Below are 18,139 nucleotides of genomic sequence, written 5' to 3' on the forward strand. Positions count from 1 at the left end.
TGTGGGTAAACAGGGAGGCGGTGGGGCAGCGCTGCGTGTCAGGAGCCAGGAGGTTGCTAGGCAACGCTGGGGAAGGCATGTGCTACTGCAGGGGTTCCTCACATCTGCCCAGAACATGATGCTGCTGTTTATGCAGGTAAATCTCTGCACACGCACACACACACACACACACACACACACACACGCCTGTGCAGTCTCTAATAAAAGTGTGTGTGTGTGTGTGTGTGCGTGTGTGTGTGTGTACATCAACAACAGAACCACGACCACAGTCTGAGACGAGGAGAGATTCGTTCTGATACCAACACATCTGCTGCTGCTGAAAGCTCTGGAACATTCACCAGCTCAATGTGAGTGTGTGTGTGTCTGTGTGTGTGTCCCTGATTCCTCAAGATGTAACGACACACACACACACACACACACACAGACACAGACAGACACACACACACACACACACAGAGCTCTAACGTTTGAACAGTGTCGTCGAGCTCTGACACATTTAGCTCCGACGTAACAACGACGACCGCTGCATCCTTATCAACAAATCACCTCAGATCTACACACACACACACACACACACACACACACAGACACGCACACACACACAGACACACACACACGGCCGTCCTGTGTCCACCACGCTGCCCCGGCCGGATCGAGGCTGTGTGTGCTGTGTGTTGGGATCATGTTTGTGCGATGATGATCGGTCCAGATGTGAAGCTTCTCTTCTCCACACACACACACATGACGCAGCAGCATCATCTCATCTCCCGTTGCAAAACATCTGTCTCATCCAGCAGCAGCAGCGTCACATCCACACACACACACACGACCGCGGACCGATCGCCTGTTCAATACCCTCACCTCCACCTCCACAACACAACACAACACACCAGAGCAGCAGATGAAGTCGACACGCTGTGGAAAGGAAAACGACGGAGCAGAGCAGCCGAGCAGCCGAGCGCTTCCTCCTCCTCTGTCCTCGTCTTTAGGAGGATTTATTCTTTTTATGAATGGAAGGAGGAGGAGGAGGAGGAGGAGGAGGAGGAGGAGGAGGAGGTGGGGGGGGGTCTTTGACCTACCAGGAGGCGCCGGTGCAGCCGCTTGGTTCTCCTCAGGGTGCCCATGATGCGGCGGCCCATCTTCTTGGCGTACCACACAGAGTTGAGCATGTTGCTGCTGCTGCTGGAGCTGCGTCTCCTCCTCTGGCGGAGGAGGAGGAGGAGGAGGAGGAGGAGGAGGAGGAGAGCAGACGATGGGAGGGAGGGGGGGTGCTTCACTCCACCACCTTGTGTCCCCCCCTCCTCCTCCTCCTCCTCCTCCTCCCTCCTCTTTCCTCTTCTTCCTCACAGACACAAACAGACGAGCTGCAGCCGAGGTCGTCCTCCTTTTCCTTCTCCTCCTCCTACTCTTCCTCCTTTTTCTCCTCCTCGGCCGTCAGACGGGGAGCAGAGGAGAGCGAGAGAGGAGCCTCAGGGAGGAGGAGGAGGAGGAGGAGGAGGAGGAAGAGGGGGGACGGATTAACCTGTTGGGGCGAGGGAGCATGGCTCAGCAGCAGCAGCCGGTGGTCCAGACAGCAGCATCAGACTGCAGGGCTGAGGAGGAGGAGGCGACACGGCGTTTAAAGGGATAGTTCAACATTTTGGCAAATTGGCCCATTGGCCATAATCCCTATAGTCTTAGCAGTAGGTTCGTTACCTTTAATTGTCGGTGCAAGCTGTTTTTAGAACGGCGGAGCAGAGCCGTGAGCTGCTCAGAGCTACGCTACGGAGGCTCATTATGGGATTTCTTGGTTTCCATCATCAAACTAATCAAATACACAATCCAACAACTCCACAACGCTCTGGTGGACAAGTTGTGAGCTGCACATTCACCACGCTATGAGATAATAACACAACGTTACCACACAGAGTTGTTTTAGAGGGAAATGCAGAGACTGTTGATGAAAAACTGTCCCTGAAGGCAACGTGCATCAGTGGTTTTACATGTATTTCCCTCTAAAACAACTCTGTGTGGTAACATTGTGTTATTATCTCATAGCGTGGTGAATGTGCAGCTCACAACTTGTCCACCAGAGCGTTGTGGAGTTGTTGGATTGTGTATTTGGTGAGTTTGATGAGGGAAACCAAGAAATCCCATAATGAGCCTCCGTAGGCTCACGGCTCTGCTCCGCCGTTCTAAAAACAGCTTGCACCGACAATTAAAGGTAACGAACCTACTGCTATGACTATAGGGATTATGGCAATGGGGCCAATTTGCCAAAAATGTTGAACTATCCCTTTAAAGAGAGAGCAGGCAGAAGGAAGTTGGTGCAGCTCCTTCTTCCTCCTGGGGGAGGACGAGGAGAAGGGGGACGAGCGCTGACCTTTGTCCTACTTCAGTCTTCACACTTTGAGTCTCTGTGAAAGTGAGTCAGCAGCAGCAGAGAAGAAGTGCTGAGTCGTCGTTAGGGCATTGGTGATGATGATGATGATGATGGGAACTTCCTCCTGACGACAGCGAAGGCGACTCACTACGCCGTGTGGTCGAGTCCCGGACGCCGGTGTGTGATGCGTTCACTCTTTCTTCCCGTCTCCTTCTTTTCTTAATTTTCTCTTTCTTTCCGCTTTCCTTTTTCCTTTACTTCACATTTTCTCCCTCTTTCTTTCTTTCTTTCTTTCTTTCTTTAGTCCATTTTTCACCACTGATAAAACTTAGAACAACGGGAGGTGAAAACTGATTGATGAGCGACTCGGTGTCACAGGAACAGAATCGATTGATTGATTGATCGATCGGGGAGCAGCGCCCGTATTACCCATAATGCCACAGGTCGCGGTTAGTGAGGACTTTAGCAATATTTTCTATCACTCTGTTCTTTCCTTTTTCCTCAAGTTCAAATGTACTTCTTGTTTCCTTTTTTCTTTCTTTTTTGTTCTTTCTTTCTTTTATTTATTTATTTATTTCTCTCTTTCTTTCTTTTTTGTTCTTTCTTTCTCATCATTCTTTCTCTCCATCCATCTGATCCCTCTTTCCTTTTTCCTCAAGTTCAAATTTACTTCCTGTTAACTTTCTTTTTTCTTTCTTTCTTTTTTGTTCTTTCTTTTCTTTTGTTCTTTCTTTTATTTCTTTCTTTCTTTATCTCTTTCTTTCTTTTTTGTTCTTTCTTTCTTTCTCTCCATCCATCTGATCCCTCTTTCCCTTTTCCTCAAGTTCAAATTTACTTCCTGTTTCCTTTCTTTTTTCTTTCTTTTTTGTTCTTTCTTTTATTTATTTCTTTCTTTATCTCTTTCTTTATTTTTTGTTCTTTCTTTTTTTCAAAAATACGATAATTATCGTACACCTGGCAACACTGACTGTGCTCAGTATGGTTCAGGTTATTTCATCAATTCATGGACTTTTTACTAAATAGTTAGAAAAAGGTAATGAAAAAAGTGTTTCTAGTTCTGTTTGATCTATTTCAGTTATTTTGTATTTTCACATTTACACTAATTTCATGTGTGTTAGTCTTGGCTCTGAGACAGTTGGAAGCTGCTTTGCGGGGAAATAAACCGTCTCAGTTTCAGTGCCGTCTTCGTAACGTTAACAAAAGATGTTGGAGAGTGGCTGAGGTCCGTCTCTATGCAGACGACACCATATTCTCTACATCATACGACCATTTTTTATGTTGTTCCTCTCTCTTCAGCCTGGTGATTTGCTGAACTTTATATAAAAAGTAGGGGTGGGGGAAAAAATCGATTCATGTAAGAATCGAGATTCTTATTCTCTAAGATTCTGAATCGATTCATAATCTTCAAAAATCGATTTTTTATTAATTTTCCTCCGTCTCAATACGCGCCCTCACAGTGCTGCAGCACGGCATGGCGCTAAAAGACGCTCGTTAACCGCCTACAAACGTTAACTGATCTGATTTAAATGCTCTATTGAATGTCTGTCACCAGGCTTGTGTACATCAGCAACCCGACCCTCTATTGAGGAGAGAGGACGATCGCTGTTTTTCTTTTTTCTTTTTGCCGTTAAACACACGCGCGCTCCAGCTGAGCAGCCACATCCACTGCGCTCTGGATCAGCTGATCGGTGCTCAGGTGACGTTAGATCTTCACTTTTTTAAACTCATACAAAGTGCAGCCAAACAGCAGGCTGAAGAGAGAGGACCAGCAGCAGCAGCTCCTCTGACAGCTCCTCTGTGGCGCTGCAGACAGGCTGCAGGTCAGCTGGCGTGAGAGCGGAGTGCCGTCTTTTTTTTTTTTTTTTTTTTTTTTTTAGCAGCGCCTTTGTTACAGGTGATAGGCTACATGTCTATGTGCATGTGTATGAGAACTGATTTTGAATCGAATAGACACCCAAATACTCACATCCCTTCAGTCCAGGCTTTTGAAAAGAGAGTAGCCTATAAAATCAGTTTCAAATATATTGTTGCTGAGTAAATCTGAAACATGTGATGTGCATTTTGGGGGGGGGGGATATGGCTTCTGATATAATAGTCTGTAGACATCATCATCATTCAACTTTTTCAGATGGTCTGGTGTTAATAAAGCAAACTAAAAATCGCAAAAATAAAATCAAGAATCGGTTGAATCGAAAATCGATTTTGAATCGAATCGTGACCCTAAAAATCGGAATCGAATCGAATCGTGAGCCACCCAAAGATTCACACCCCTAATAAAAAGAGTTCAAAATGCGAAGATTTAACCGTCATCTGAGCATTAGTGTGTGCGTATGCGCAACAGCAAGAAATATATAAATAAAAAAACGTCCGCCGTCCTCCCAATCAGCAATAGAGGATCGGGGTTGCCGATCGGCACAAACCTCGTCACAGACACTCAACAGAGCATTTTAATCTCATCAGTTAACAGTTATTAATTGGTTAACGAGCGTTGGTTATCGGTCAGAAAAACAATTCAAGATGTGCATCTCCAGTTCAGACCTGCGAGAGGAAACTCTGAAGGAGGTTTGACCCACCAACCAATCATCATGTGAATGACTTTGTTTATTTGAGAATGAAGTAACGTTAACATTTTTTCTTTAAAAAACTTTGAGGTAAAGTGTTTCTTGGTGTTTATTGGTATTTATTTGAGACTAATGCACTGATGTCTTTTCTGTTTATCTTCAAGGTTATCAACCTATTCCATGATTCTGTTTATGTCCATTGAATCCATCAAACCCAAAACCATCTTCAAGAAAATCAAAGAATAAGAAGAACCGAGTTGTCCTTTGCATCCTTCAACAGTTGATCGAGCAGTTTTTCAACTTTGGGCAGAGTTGTGGTCACAGAAACCACCAGATCCCTCCTCCTCCATCCTGATGGTTCCAGGTTTCCCTCTTCCTTGATCATCCATGATTTCCCAGATTTTCCCAGATGACCAACTGCTGGATCTGTGCTGGCTATAAATAGCCCTCCCCGGCTGCCCTCTCCTCTCCCAGCATGCCTTGCTGCTGATGCAGTTGGGAATGAAGTGTGTAACAGCAGCAGAGACGATGAGACGATGGGATGGAGGAGCAGCAGCCAGCGTCAGTGAGTGACAAGTCGTTTCATGGAGTTCCTTTTGTCTTGGTGCTAGGGATGTCACGATTACTTGTTTTCACAATTAATCGTGGTATTAAACGCCACAATTAATTGATCGTAAAAATTCCTAAATACCGTTACTTTCACAAAAATTTGATGTTGGAACCGTATTTGCAGATGTTGCGCAAAAATAAAGGTAAATGCTCAGATACTGGTCCATTTAGAATTATACATTTTCTTGGTCCGATTATTGTCAGAGAAATAATCACGGTACTACGATTATCACAATTATTATGCACTAATTAATTTCACAACACTATGAATGTGTAAAATCAAATGTAGTCAAAATGTAATTACATTACTCATTGTTTACATAAAATATTTCAAGTACTTATTAATATATGACCAATGATTAATCCCCAGGGGAAATGTTTGAAATATTCAGGTCATAAATTCTTATCTATACCAAATGTTTACGTTTATTTTAATTAATTTAATTTTAATGCTTTTTTTTTAAAATTAAAAATGACACGCTAACATTTAAATTCCTACCAATTCAATGTTACGTTACGTACTTTTGTGCCACATATGCAAATATGGTTCCAACATCAAATTTTTGTGAAAGTGACGGTATTTAGGAATCTTTACGATCAATTAATTGTGGCGTTTAATACCATGGTTAATTGTGAAAACAAGTAATCGTGACATCCCTAGGTGGAAGAGATGCAAAAAAAAAATAAAGGAATAAAAAGAAGAAGGAGAAGAGGAGGAGGAGGAGGAGGAGGAGGAGAGTATGTGCAGTCCGTCCTCCTCCGTTCAGAGCGATAAGGCAGCGGAGGAGTCGGAGATAAACGCTGCTGCTGCTGACGTCGCATTGAACATGGAGGACACACGGAGGAAGACGAAAAAGAAGAGGTGGAGGTCTTGCTCACTGACCAATCAATCAATCAACCAACCAACCAACCAACCAACCAACCAACCAACCAACCAATCAACCAGTCAATCAACCAACCAACCAATCAAGCAGTCAATCAACCAACCAACCAATCAAGCAGTCAATCAACCAACCAACCAACCAACCAACCAACCAACCAACCAACCAACCAACCAACCAATCAACCGACCAATCAACCAATCAATCAATCGACCAATCAACCAATCAATCAACCAACCATCAGCTAACACCAGCCAATCAGATCATAACAACATGGGGGAACGCCATCGCCATTTTTTTTTTCTTATTACAAGCTCAAAAAACTTGCTTTCACTGGCAGATTTTTCTACTTATTTTAAACAAAAATGAGTTTAAAACAAGTGAAAATGTTTTTTTAGGTGATGAGTCTTCGTTTAAGTGGAAAGAGATTAGTTTTGACTAGAAATGAGACATTTTGACAAGAAATAGGACAAATATTCTTGGAAAAATTTTGAGTTTTTGCAGTGTTCACTCTGAACCTCAGACCTGCAGGTGGCGCCAGAGAACAATCAGGTCTGGACCCAACGCTTCAACCACAGAGGAGAGAGACGCCGCTTTTTCTTAAAGTTCATGATTATTAGGAATTAAAGAGGAAACTCTTTAGGATTTCCACCTTAATATTCAGGATTTCCCCCTTAACTCAGCTCCATGTGTCCCTTGTCTCCAGCTCCAGAGTCCTAGTGCTGGTTGGTAACATGGTAGATGATAAATAACCTTATCCACCGCTCCATGGATTGATTTTCTTACCGGCTTCATTGGAAACAAATGCACATGGAGGAGAGGAGGGTTAGAGACACAGGAGGAGAGACCAGACCTGGAGAGGTCAGGTTTAAATATTCAATCAATCAATCAATCAATCAATCAATCAATCAATCAATCAATCAATCAATCAATCAATCACTGCTCGTATAAACAAATCAGCATTAACAGAACCGGACCGATGGACCACACACTGACCAGACCAGACGTTTCCCTCTAACTTCAGCACAACAACACAAACTAAAACAGTGTGAAGGTGTCTGGAGATGTTCAGCTGAATGTACTCGTTCACCGATGACGAATCAGAACACAGGAAACCAAAAAGGACACAGCCCACTTCCTGTTTTTGTGTGTTGATGACAACAACAACGATCCTAATCTGATTTTCCTTGATGGAAATGAGGAATATTAAAACACTTCATCACCTCGCTGAGTTTGTGACGTTGTGAACAGGTGAGGAAGGGAAATGAGTTCAGCTTGGCATGTTACCAGTGCAGCAGGATGGGATGGGATGGGAGGCGGAGTGAGGAGTGGGGAGTGGGGAGTGGAGGAGTGGAGGTGGAGGAGGTGGTGTTACCTGGATCGGGGGGTAGGGGTTGGAGGAGCAGGAGGGGGTGGGGCTGTCCTCCTCTCTGTCTCCGTGGGGGTAGAGGACGGAGGACGAAGGGGAAGGGAGCTCCGGGCGGTGCTGTCCTAACGCTGCAGAGCCGTCAAAGATGCACTCCAGAGACGCTACCTACAGGGAGGGGGGGGGGGGGGGGGGGGGGGAGTGGCTCAGGTCAGATCTTCACCTCAGGTTCAGTTCAGAGTAGGGATGTCACGATTACTTGTTTTCACTATTAATCGTGGTATTAAACACCACAATTAATTGATCGTAAAGATTCCTAAATACCGTCACTTTCAGAAACATTTGAGTAACACTTTACTTGAATAGGTATTCATGAGATTGACATAAAACTGTCATAACCATGACATAACAGCTGTCATAAACATCAATGAATACTTATGACAGCTGTGGTTAAGTGTCATTCGGTAAGTTATGTCACTTTTGATGAAAAGTTGACATTGTTTGAGATGTCCTTGTTATGAGAACTTGACATCATTTTTTAAAAGTTTGGCAATTAGGTCTGATATGACAGTTAAATTGTCTTTATGTCAAGTTGTCAGTTTTTAAAATGCGGCTTATTTCGGGGCTTTTCTCTTGGCGTCACATCCTGCTCTGAGTCTGACCAATCAGCACAGAGTAAATCCCAAGCCCCGCCAGGTTCCTGCAGTGGAGACACGCCTAATATCAGAGATCGATCAGTAATTGATCAGATTGATCAGCGTCGGCCTCGTTAGACAGAAACCAATAAGAGGATTTAGTTGGGACTAGGGATGTCACCATTATACATTTTCTTGGTACGATTATTATCAGAGAAATAATCACGGTGTTACGATTATCACGATTATTATGCACTAATAAATTGCACAACACTATGAATGTGTAAAATCAAATATAGTCAAAATATAACTACATTACTCATTGTTTACACAAAATATTTCAAGTATCTATCAATATATGACCAATGATTAATCCCCAGGGGAAATGTTTGAAATATTCAGGTCATAAATTCTTATCTATACCAAATGTTTGCGTTTATTTTAATCGTTTTTTGTTTTGTTTTGCTTTTTTTTTTTTTTTAATTAAAAATGACACGCTAACATTTAAATTCCTACCAATTCAATGTTACGTTAGTTAAATGGACCAGTATCTGAGCATTTACCTTTATTTTTGCGAACACATCTGCCGATATGGTTCCAACCTCATCTTTTTTGGGAAGTGACGGTATTTAGGAATCTTTACGATCAATTAATTGTGGTGTTTTAATACCACGATTTATTGTGAAAACAAGTAATCGTGACATCCCTAGTTGGGACTAATTTCAGCGGCGGATTGATCCAACGCACTCGGTGCTGCTTTGGATCTGCAGAACAACAACAACACATCTTCTACACACAGGAAGTCACCTGACCTGTGACATCACATCAGCTTTAATACAGAGTAAAGGGAGGAGGGGAGGAGGGGGGGGGGGGGCAGCACTTATCAAAGGACAGAGGGACAGAGGACGACAGAGTGAAGAGAGACAGTCTGTAATATAGAGTTCAGTCTGAGGGAGAGGAGGAGAGAGGAGGAGAGAAGAGGAGGACAGGGGAGGAAAAAAGAGGACTAAAGAGGACAGAGGAGAAGGGGGGAGGAAAGTGGAGGACAGAGGAGGAGAGAAGAGGACAGAAGAAGAGAGAAGAGGAGGACAGAAGAGGACAGAGGAGGAGAGAAGAGGAGGCGGAGAAGGACAGGGAAGGACAGAGGAGGACAGAAGAAGAGAGAAGTGGAGGACTAAAGAGGACAGGGGAGGAGAGAAAAGGACAGACAAGGAGGACAGAGGACAGAAGAGGAGGATGGAGGACAGAAGAGGACGGAGGAGGAGAGAGGAGAGAAGAGAGCGACTAAAGAGGACAGAAGAGGAGGACAAAGGACGACAAAAAAAGAGGACAGAGGATGAAGGAGGACAGAGGAGGACAAAGAAGGACAGAAGAGGAGGACGGAGGAGGAGAGAAGAGGACAGAAGAAGAGGACAGAGAAGGACAGAAGAGGACGAAGGAGGACAGAGGAGGACAGGGGAGGAAAGTGGAGGACAGAAGAGAGAAGAGGAGGACTAAAGAGGACAGAAGAGGAGAGAAGAGGAGGACTAAAGAGGACAGAAGAGAGAAGAGGAGGACTAAAGAGGACAGAGGAGGAGAGAAGAGGAGGACAGAGGAAGACAGAAAAGGACAGAAGAGGAGAGAAGAGGAGGACTAAAGAGGACAGAGGAGGAGAGAAGAGGAGGACTAAAGAGGACAGAGGAGGACAGAGGAGGAGAGAAGAGGAGGACTAAAGAGGACAGAAGAGAGAAGAGGAGGACTAAAGAGGACAGAAGAGAGAAGAGGAGGACTAAAGAGGACAGAGGAGGAGAGAAGAGGAGGATAGAGGAAGACAGAAAAGGACAGAGGAGGAGAGAAGACAAGGACTAAAGATGACAGAAGAGAGAAGAGGAGGACAGGGGAGGAGAGAAGAGGAGGACTAAAGAGGACAGAAGAGAGAAGAGGAGGACAGAAAAGGACAGAGGAGAGAAGAGGAGGACTAAAGAGGACAGAGAAGGACAGAAGAGGAGGACAGAGGAGGAGAGAAGAGGAGGACTAAAGAGGACAGAAGAGAGAAGAGGAGGACAGAGGAGGAGAGAAGAGGAAGACTAAAGAGGACAGAAGAGAGAAGAGGAGGACAGAGGAGGAGAGAAGAGGAGGACTAAAGAGGACAGAGGAGGAGAGAAGAGGAGGACGGAGGAGGAGGTGTGGACAGAGCTGGTTGTCGTGGACACAGAGCAGACCGGGTTGTGACTGGTCTCATGTCTCAGGTCGGTGTGTGATCAGCTTTAGGATCAATAATCACTATCAGTATCATGATCAATGTATCATATCTATCAGGTTGTCATCAATAAGCAGCTGTAACACTGTAACACTGAGTCAGTCTGAGTGTAGTTGTGACACCGTGTGTCCACCGGGCGGCGCTGCAGCTCCACCGAGCCACAGTCTGACAGGAAGAGACTCCTTCACTCCACTACACAACTACACAACTACACAGCTACACAACTACACAACTACACAACACCTGCTTTATTCTCTGTTTTTACTTCATTAGCACTGTTTTATATTTGTTCACAGTGTCACATCTTAAAACAACTGGGAGTTTGGTGTGCCACACTATTCTAATAATGATCTATTTACTTTATTTTTTACTTTACCAAGTTCCCATTTTAGAAACTTGCGTTGTTAATTATGTAGAAACAAACAGAAAAGAAGAAAAATGAATAAAAAGTAAAAACAAAAACAAACAAAAAAAAAACTGGGAGTTTAAAAGAGAAAGTCCAAATCTGAGCAGCAGAGCACTACATCTCCCATGATGCAACTTGTCTCAAACTGTAGAGAGCGTCACACAGCACACACGCATGAACACGCTGAGCTCATGTAACACACACACACACACAGAGTGGCAGCTTGGAGGAACCAGAGTCATGTGACTGAGGAAACAGACAGGAAGTGTGAACATCACAGGGATCTGGTTTTTACAGGACTTGATATTTTGCACCTGAACTCACTGTCAGTGCCCGATCCGTACCCGGAACACGATCCGTTCCAGACACTTCCCCCTTCTTTCAGTTTACGGCACCGTGGATATGCATGAAAACAGAGACGTTCTTTGAGGAAAAACACAAGCACGTCGCAACGAATTCCCCTCTGTTCTATTTCTGATTAAATTAAATATAATGTGACCGATCAGTTAATTGTAAAACATTTATTTATTGATGTAAATGTGGTGATTTCTGCACATACAGACAGCAGCAAGTCAGCACTGCTCCTCTGACCAGCTCCTCCTGAAGCTTCACTTTTCATTTACACAAACTAATCAATGAAACCATAAATTAATCTGCTCCACCGGCATGACGACGTCTGGGTGACCGGTCGATCACAGGTTCGATCCCCTCAGCCGGCCGCTGCTGCCTCTGAGAGGAGCCGAGCAGCGAGCTAACGTTAGCTCCCGGTGGCTCTGCACTTCTCCCAAAACCTCGGAGCAAACTTCCAAACAGACGTCAGTTGGATAAACTGACCACAGATTAGGACTCTAAACTGTGACTTTCTTGCATGAAAAAATATTTAAAATTAATAAAGTGACGTTTTAACAACGCTACAGCGACTTTTAGCTGCTCTACTGCTAGGCTAGCAGTTAGCATAGCTTTGAAGCTAATGCCGTAAAACGGCGCATGCGCAGAAGCGTCTGGAACGGATCTTGTTCCGGGTACGGATCGGGCACTGACACTCACCACGTTAAAAAACAAACAAACATGAAACTCTGATTTCACTGGTTCGACCTTTGACCTTTGACCTTTGACCTCTGTCAATCAAATCGTTTGCTGTGACTGGTCGTAGTTTAGTTTTGTTCTGAACGTCACCTGGAGAGAGTTTCACCTGCCAGGACCAGAGGGATGTGACTGGAGGTGTAATGTGTGTGTGTGTGTGTGATGATGCTGTCGTCATGGCAGCAGACAAGTATGAGGAACAACGTGTATGAGCAGCTGCAACAACAACGTGGAGTGTGTGACATGTAAAACATCCAGAAACATAAATATATCCCCCACATACATATATATATACATATATACACACATATATATACATATATACTATATAAACAGATACAAAGGTGTCTCTCAGGAGGGGAGGGGCTGTTTGTGGTCATGGATACTGAGAGTGGGGAGATGAAGATGCTGTGGACCGGTTTAATGCTGCGTTCAAGACAACTCGGGACTCTGAGAATCAGTTGTGTGACGTCGACGGTAAAACATCGTTACAATGTGATTAAAAGCCAAAATACATTAAAACGTTCTTTTTTTGTGCCCTTTTTTAATGTTTTTAAGCCAAAAGATTGTTTGATTTATTTATTTATAAGCGACCTTGGGTTTATTGAAAGTCGCTATATGAATTTAAAGGATAGTTCACCCAAAATTCAAATTTCACTCATTATCTACTCTCACCCTCATGTCGACTAAGGGCTGTGAGAAGTTTCAGAGTCCTCCGTCCCTTCTCTGAGTTACGGGGGGGTCCGCGCAGCAGTATTTGTCCATATAATGGTTTTCAATGGATACCAACTGTCTTCGTAACAAAAAGACACACCAAAAAACATCCAAATACCTCCAAAGTGCTCGTCTGTAATGTCCGTCTTGTATTGAAGCCCCGACATGAGAAATTGCTCCGAAAAAAATTAAATAAGTCTATATTTTAAGCTTGTTTGTAGCGGAAGCTCCCAGTGTCTCAGTTCACTGCTCTTCCTGTGTCTTTGCACTGACCGGCGGAACAATTTCTCATGTCGGGGCTTCAATACAAGAGGGACATTACAGACGAGCAGTATGGAGGTATTTGGATGTTTTTTGGTGTGTCTTTTTGTTACGAAGACAGTTGGTATCCATTGACAACCATTATATGGACAAAACTGCTGCACGGGCCCCCCCGTAACTCAGAGAAGGAACGGAGGACTTAGTTGGACTTAGTCCACATGAGGGGGAGTAGATAATGAGTGAAATTTGAATTTTGGGTGAACTATCCCTTTAAGTTACTTTGAATTCAGAGTTTGTCCCGGTGCAACAAGTTTTTTTTCAGAGTCCCGACTCGCCTGAACGCAGCAGAAGCTCCGCCCCCCTACCTTCATGGGTGAGATGTGGGCGTGGGTGACGTATCCGTGGACGTTCTCGATCTGCGACAGGTTCTTCTCGGCCACCTGGACCAGCTCCGCCCCCCCGCCCCCGCCCCCCTCCTCCGTCAGCTGGGGGGAGCTCTGGTCCTGGGGGGACGAGTCCTCATCGTGTTGCCGGTACTTCTGCAACAAGGAAAACACAAAAACAGGTTCAAATAAAACTGTTTCAATACTTTATAAGACTGAAGTCGACTAGCTGTCAGCAGAAAACACAAAAACACTCATTCAGACAGGAAATGTAACTTAAACTAGAAAAAGCATTTCCAAGAATGGAAATGGTGTGAATGCTGAAAGCAATGCTGGATGAGCTGAAGAAATTGTTGAAAGAAAGAAAGAAAGAAAGAAAGAAAGAAAGAAAGAAAGAAAGAAAGAAGAGAGAAAAAAAGAAAAGGACAGAAGGAAAGAAAGAAAACGGGAAGGGTAGATGGAGAAAGAAAGAAAGAAAGAAAGAAAGAAAGAGACACAGAGAGAAGGGTAGATAGAGAAAGAAAAAAGTAAGAAAAACAGAAAGAAAGACAGAAAGATAGAAGAAAAAGAAAATAGAGAATGAATGAAAGAGACAGAGGGGTAGTAAGAAAGAAGGAAAGAAATTGGGGTGAATACATGGAAAGAGAGAGATATACAGAGAGCGGTAGAAAGAAAGAAAGAAAGAAAGAAAGAAAGAAAGAAAGAAAGAAAGGAGGTAGAAGCTTCGATTACAAAAAGGAAAAAAGGAAGAAGAAAAAAACAATTGATCACGGACTTAAAGATTGATTACCATGGCAACGAACGAAGCTTCGAAGCTTCGATTTTTTTGGGTCAGCCCTACTTCTTTACATCAACACAAATTAGACCACGGACCCCCATTGGACAAAAACACCAGAAGCAACTGAGACTGAAGAAAGTTTCCATTGTGGTAAAAAGTGGTAAAAAAGTGCAGCGTTTCCCATTCATAGACCAATGTCCAACCAAAGAACCAAGACCAAGCGCCACAAATTGATTCTGCTTTTTTTTCTATCAACCCCCCCCCTCCCGGCGGACGATCCGCTACCGCCACAGTCTCCTTGCAAACCGGTGGGAAACACTGAAGTGGTAAAATGTGGTAAAATTTCAAGAAGAAGTTGGGAACCCCTTGAATCCTCTTAACCACTGAGATAATACAAAAGAATAAAATCCAACAATAAAAAGTGATAGAAAAAAGAGAAGAGTAAGGATGAACAGCAACACTACCAGGTCACCGGCAGCATCATCCAACAAAGTTCAGAGTGGCTTCATTACAATTTAAGTCTTTAAAACCTTAAAAAGAAAACTGGTCTTTAATCTGGTTGTTCTCGCTTTGATGAACACACAAACATCTGGACTACATTACCCAGGATGCATTTCAGCTGGGAAAAAAACCCTCCAATCACAGAGCTTCATTCACCAGCCTTGTCCTGCTGTATGACACACACAGACACACACACACAACATGCAGCTTCAGTGTGTTTTGTCGTGAGGCTGCTGAGGATCACGGGTAGTGTAGTCTCACATTTGGGCTTATTCTGACAAAACGGTAACTCCTATCAGAAAAAACCCAGACCATGAGCGTGTACAAGGACTTCCTGAACAATTTGGTGTGATTTTGGTGTTTCTACAGTAAATATTTTGCGGAAATGTGCGATTTTAAAACAGGGGTCCGTTCTGCTTCTCTCAGAAAATCTTTGTATTGGCCGCACTTACAGGCTGACAATTCAAATGCTGTATATCTCTTAGATATTTTGAGCACACTGTGAGAGACGGAACAGGTTTGTCTACAAATTTGGAAAAAATCATGTGTGTAGAGCATAAATTGTGTCCAGGAGGAGCGTGGAAAGAGAAAAGTTTCAGACGATTTCAGACAACTTCTCCCACTCTAACCGATGATGTCATGCGCTCTGACACGAACATTCCGTGCAATACACACCCATTATAATCTCATAATTTCTCCAAAAATGATCATGGTCATTGATCAGGGATTGATCAAAAACTATATGACCTATCAAAACGTGGAATAATACGCCAATACACAAGACTTGTGTCTACTGTTGAAAGTTCAAATGAAGTCTCTAGGTGAAACCATGCCTGAGCAGCAGACTTACGTCGCAAAAAATTTGTTAACTGTTGAGAAAAGTAATAGCGTACCGATCCCGATCGAACCGCACGTTTTGATATTGTCCTACAACCCGGGCACTGGCCCCTGCAGCTAGAGCTCGGTGTACTTGCCCCATGACCATAACTAATGAACACTTCAAACCTATAATAACCTTGACTGACACTGACCAATAACTGACAAGATCAGTTGATTGATTGATTGATTGATTGATTGATCGATCGACAGGTGAAGGTCTGAGCTTCACCTGCAGGTGGCGCTCAAACTCCAAATTTCACTCATTATCTCCTCCCCCTCATGTGGACTAAGGGCTGGGAGAAGTTTCAGAGTCCTCCGTGGCTTCTCTGAGTTACAGGGGGTCTCGGCGTAGCAGTATTTGTCTATATAATGGTTGCAAATGGATACCAACTGTCTTCATAACAAAAAGACACACCAAAAAACATCCAAATACCCCATGCTTCGCCATACCGGGAAGAGGAGCTTCGAGAAGCTTCCGCTACAAAACAAGCTTGAAATATAGACTTATTAAATTTTTTTCGGGACAATTTCGCATTCTGGGGCTTCAATACAAGACGGACATTACATACGAGCAGCATGGGGGTATTTGGATGTTTTTTGGTGTGTCTTTTTGTTACAAAGAAAGTTGGTATCTATTGACAACCATTATATGGACAAATACTGCTACGCCGAGACCCCCCCGTAACTCAGAGAAGGAACGGTGGACTCTGAAAAATTCTCACAGCTCTTAGTCCGACATGAGGGCGAGTAGATAATGAGTGAAATTTGAATTTCCCTTTAAATTCCCATTGAGGCCTAAACCCGTCGACCAATCACGGCTCAGCGGCTCCTCGCGGGGGCGGAGAGGAGCCGCTGGAACAGTTGGCTGTTGATTCATGGAGGACGCCAGACAGAACCAGACAGAACCGGCCCACGCAGTCCGAGGTGTGAATCTGACCCAGCAGCACTCGAACGTCACACACACACACACACACACACACACACTTCACACACTTCACAGGTGGAGCTCAGTGTGTGGGTGGAGGCCTGAGCATCAGCGCGGTGTGTTTCTATATGTGTTATATTAATATACAGATACAGAGATGCTGCTGTGACGCTACCGACCCTCATCGTCTCCACACAACAAACTGGAACTTCATCCGCTTTTATTGTTGCTGCTTTTTAAATTGTTTTCATCATTATTCATCTAATTTTATACTTTTAATCCTCTGATGTGAGTCTCAGCCGTCTCAGACTCTGCATGTGAACTGTAAACTGTCAGATTTAAGGAGGAACTCTGCAGGATTTCCACCTTAACTCAGCTCCATGTGTCCCTTGTCTCCAGCTCCAGAGTACTACTACTACTAGTGTTGGTTAAACCAATGACTTGTAACTAGTTCCAGTTACAGTTTTTTAAGTCAGTGTAGTATATGTTCAAATTAGGGCCAACGGCGTTAATTTGTGGAAATATTGTTGAGAAAATTCTGGAAAAAAAATACTTTTAATTGACAATTAAAAACATTTGCAAACAGAATCATTTATTGACTATCAAAGAAACAAAATTTTCAGAACAAGGTTCCTTCATCAGGTTTAAAGTACAAGGCAAGAAATGACGACAATTTTTAGACACACACTATATTGGCAAATGTAGATGTGACGGGCCGGGGAGCGCTACTTCGCCTTGGGCCTCGCATATCTCCCAGTCGGCCCTGCCTGCAGACCTACTGACTCTTCCACCACCACCACCACCACCACGTCGTCCTCTGTCCTGCTTTTAAATCACCGATGGCTCCACAGAGGTCAGAGGTCACAGATTAACACGGGGACGGAGGCAGATTACACTGTGAAGTGAAGATCAATCAGTACGTTTACATGACAAACTATATGTCCTTAATCTGTCTCTAATTGGAAGACTACAGTTCATGTAAACGACTCAGACCAGACTAAGACACCCAGATGATGATGTGATTGGAAACTGGTTTTCTTCTGCATGTTTACGCCTTAATCCAACTCAAACTGGACAATGCATGGGAGCAAGCTGCACAACAGTAGAGACGGCACCAAGTGGAGCAGAGAAGTCAAAAAGGGAAATTGAAATATTATAAGTAGAGGAGCAACGGATCAGAGTTGATCAGTGATCGGCACCAAGTGGTCCACGGATCGATCGGTAAAAAAATAAAATAAAATAAAATAGGTGTGTGTAGTGTGGGAAAATGTAGGCCACCGCTCCAGCCGAATAAAGGGGCAATTAAAGAAACTCTGTTCTTATATTTGAAGCTGCAACTCTACGTCAAAAACAACAACAAAATAGTTTGTTTTATCAACACGTTTACTACCCAGAACATTGCGAACGCACAACACTAATTTGTGTCGTTGTGGAAGGAACACGTCAGTTTCCACCTTCAAATGTTCTCATTTTTAAAATACCGTAGGCTACTTTCCGGACTATTGAGCGCACCTGAGTATAATCCGCACCAGCTACATTTGAAAAGAAAATACACA

General features: G+C 43.7%; 1 protein-coding gene across 20 annotated transcripts in view; it reads right to left on the reverse strand.

Moving 5' to 3' along the window:
- dlg1b (discs large MAGUK scaffold protein 1b) overlaps positions 1-18,139 on the reverse strand; it is a 133,462-nt gene that overhangs the window by 59,675 nt on the left and 55,648 nt on the right. For 10 of the 20 annotated variants that reach the window (XM_085805294.1, XM_085805299.1, XM_085805295.1 and 7 more), the window contains 2 exons: positions 13,483-13,656; positions 7,789-7,947 (listed from right to left, as the gene is read on the reverse strand). In XM_085805294.1, the coding sequence (XP_085661420.1) occupies positions 7,789-7,947; positions 13,483-13,656 (333 nt within the window). The remainder of the gene's footprint in view (positions 1-7,788; positions 7,948-13,482; positions 13,657-18,139) is intronic. The other 10 variants (XM_085805302.1, XM_085805301.1, XM_085805314.1 and 7 more) reach the window with 1 other exon arrangement.

This window comes from Trachurus japonicus, chromosome 17 (genome assembly GCF_045865225.1).
Source record: "Trachurus japonicus isolate A0001 chromosome 17, Traja_1.0".
NCBI classification, from domain to species: Eukaryota; Metazoa; Chordata; class Actinopteri; order Carangiformes; family Carangidae; genus Trachurus; species Trachurus japonicus.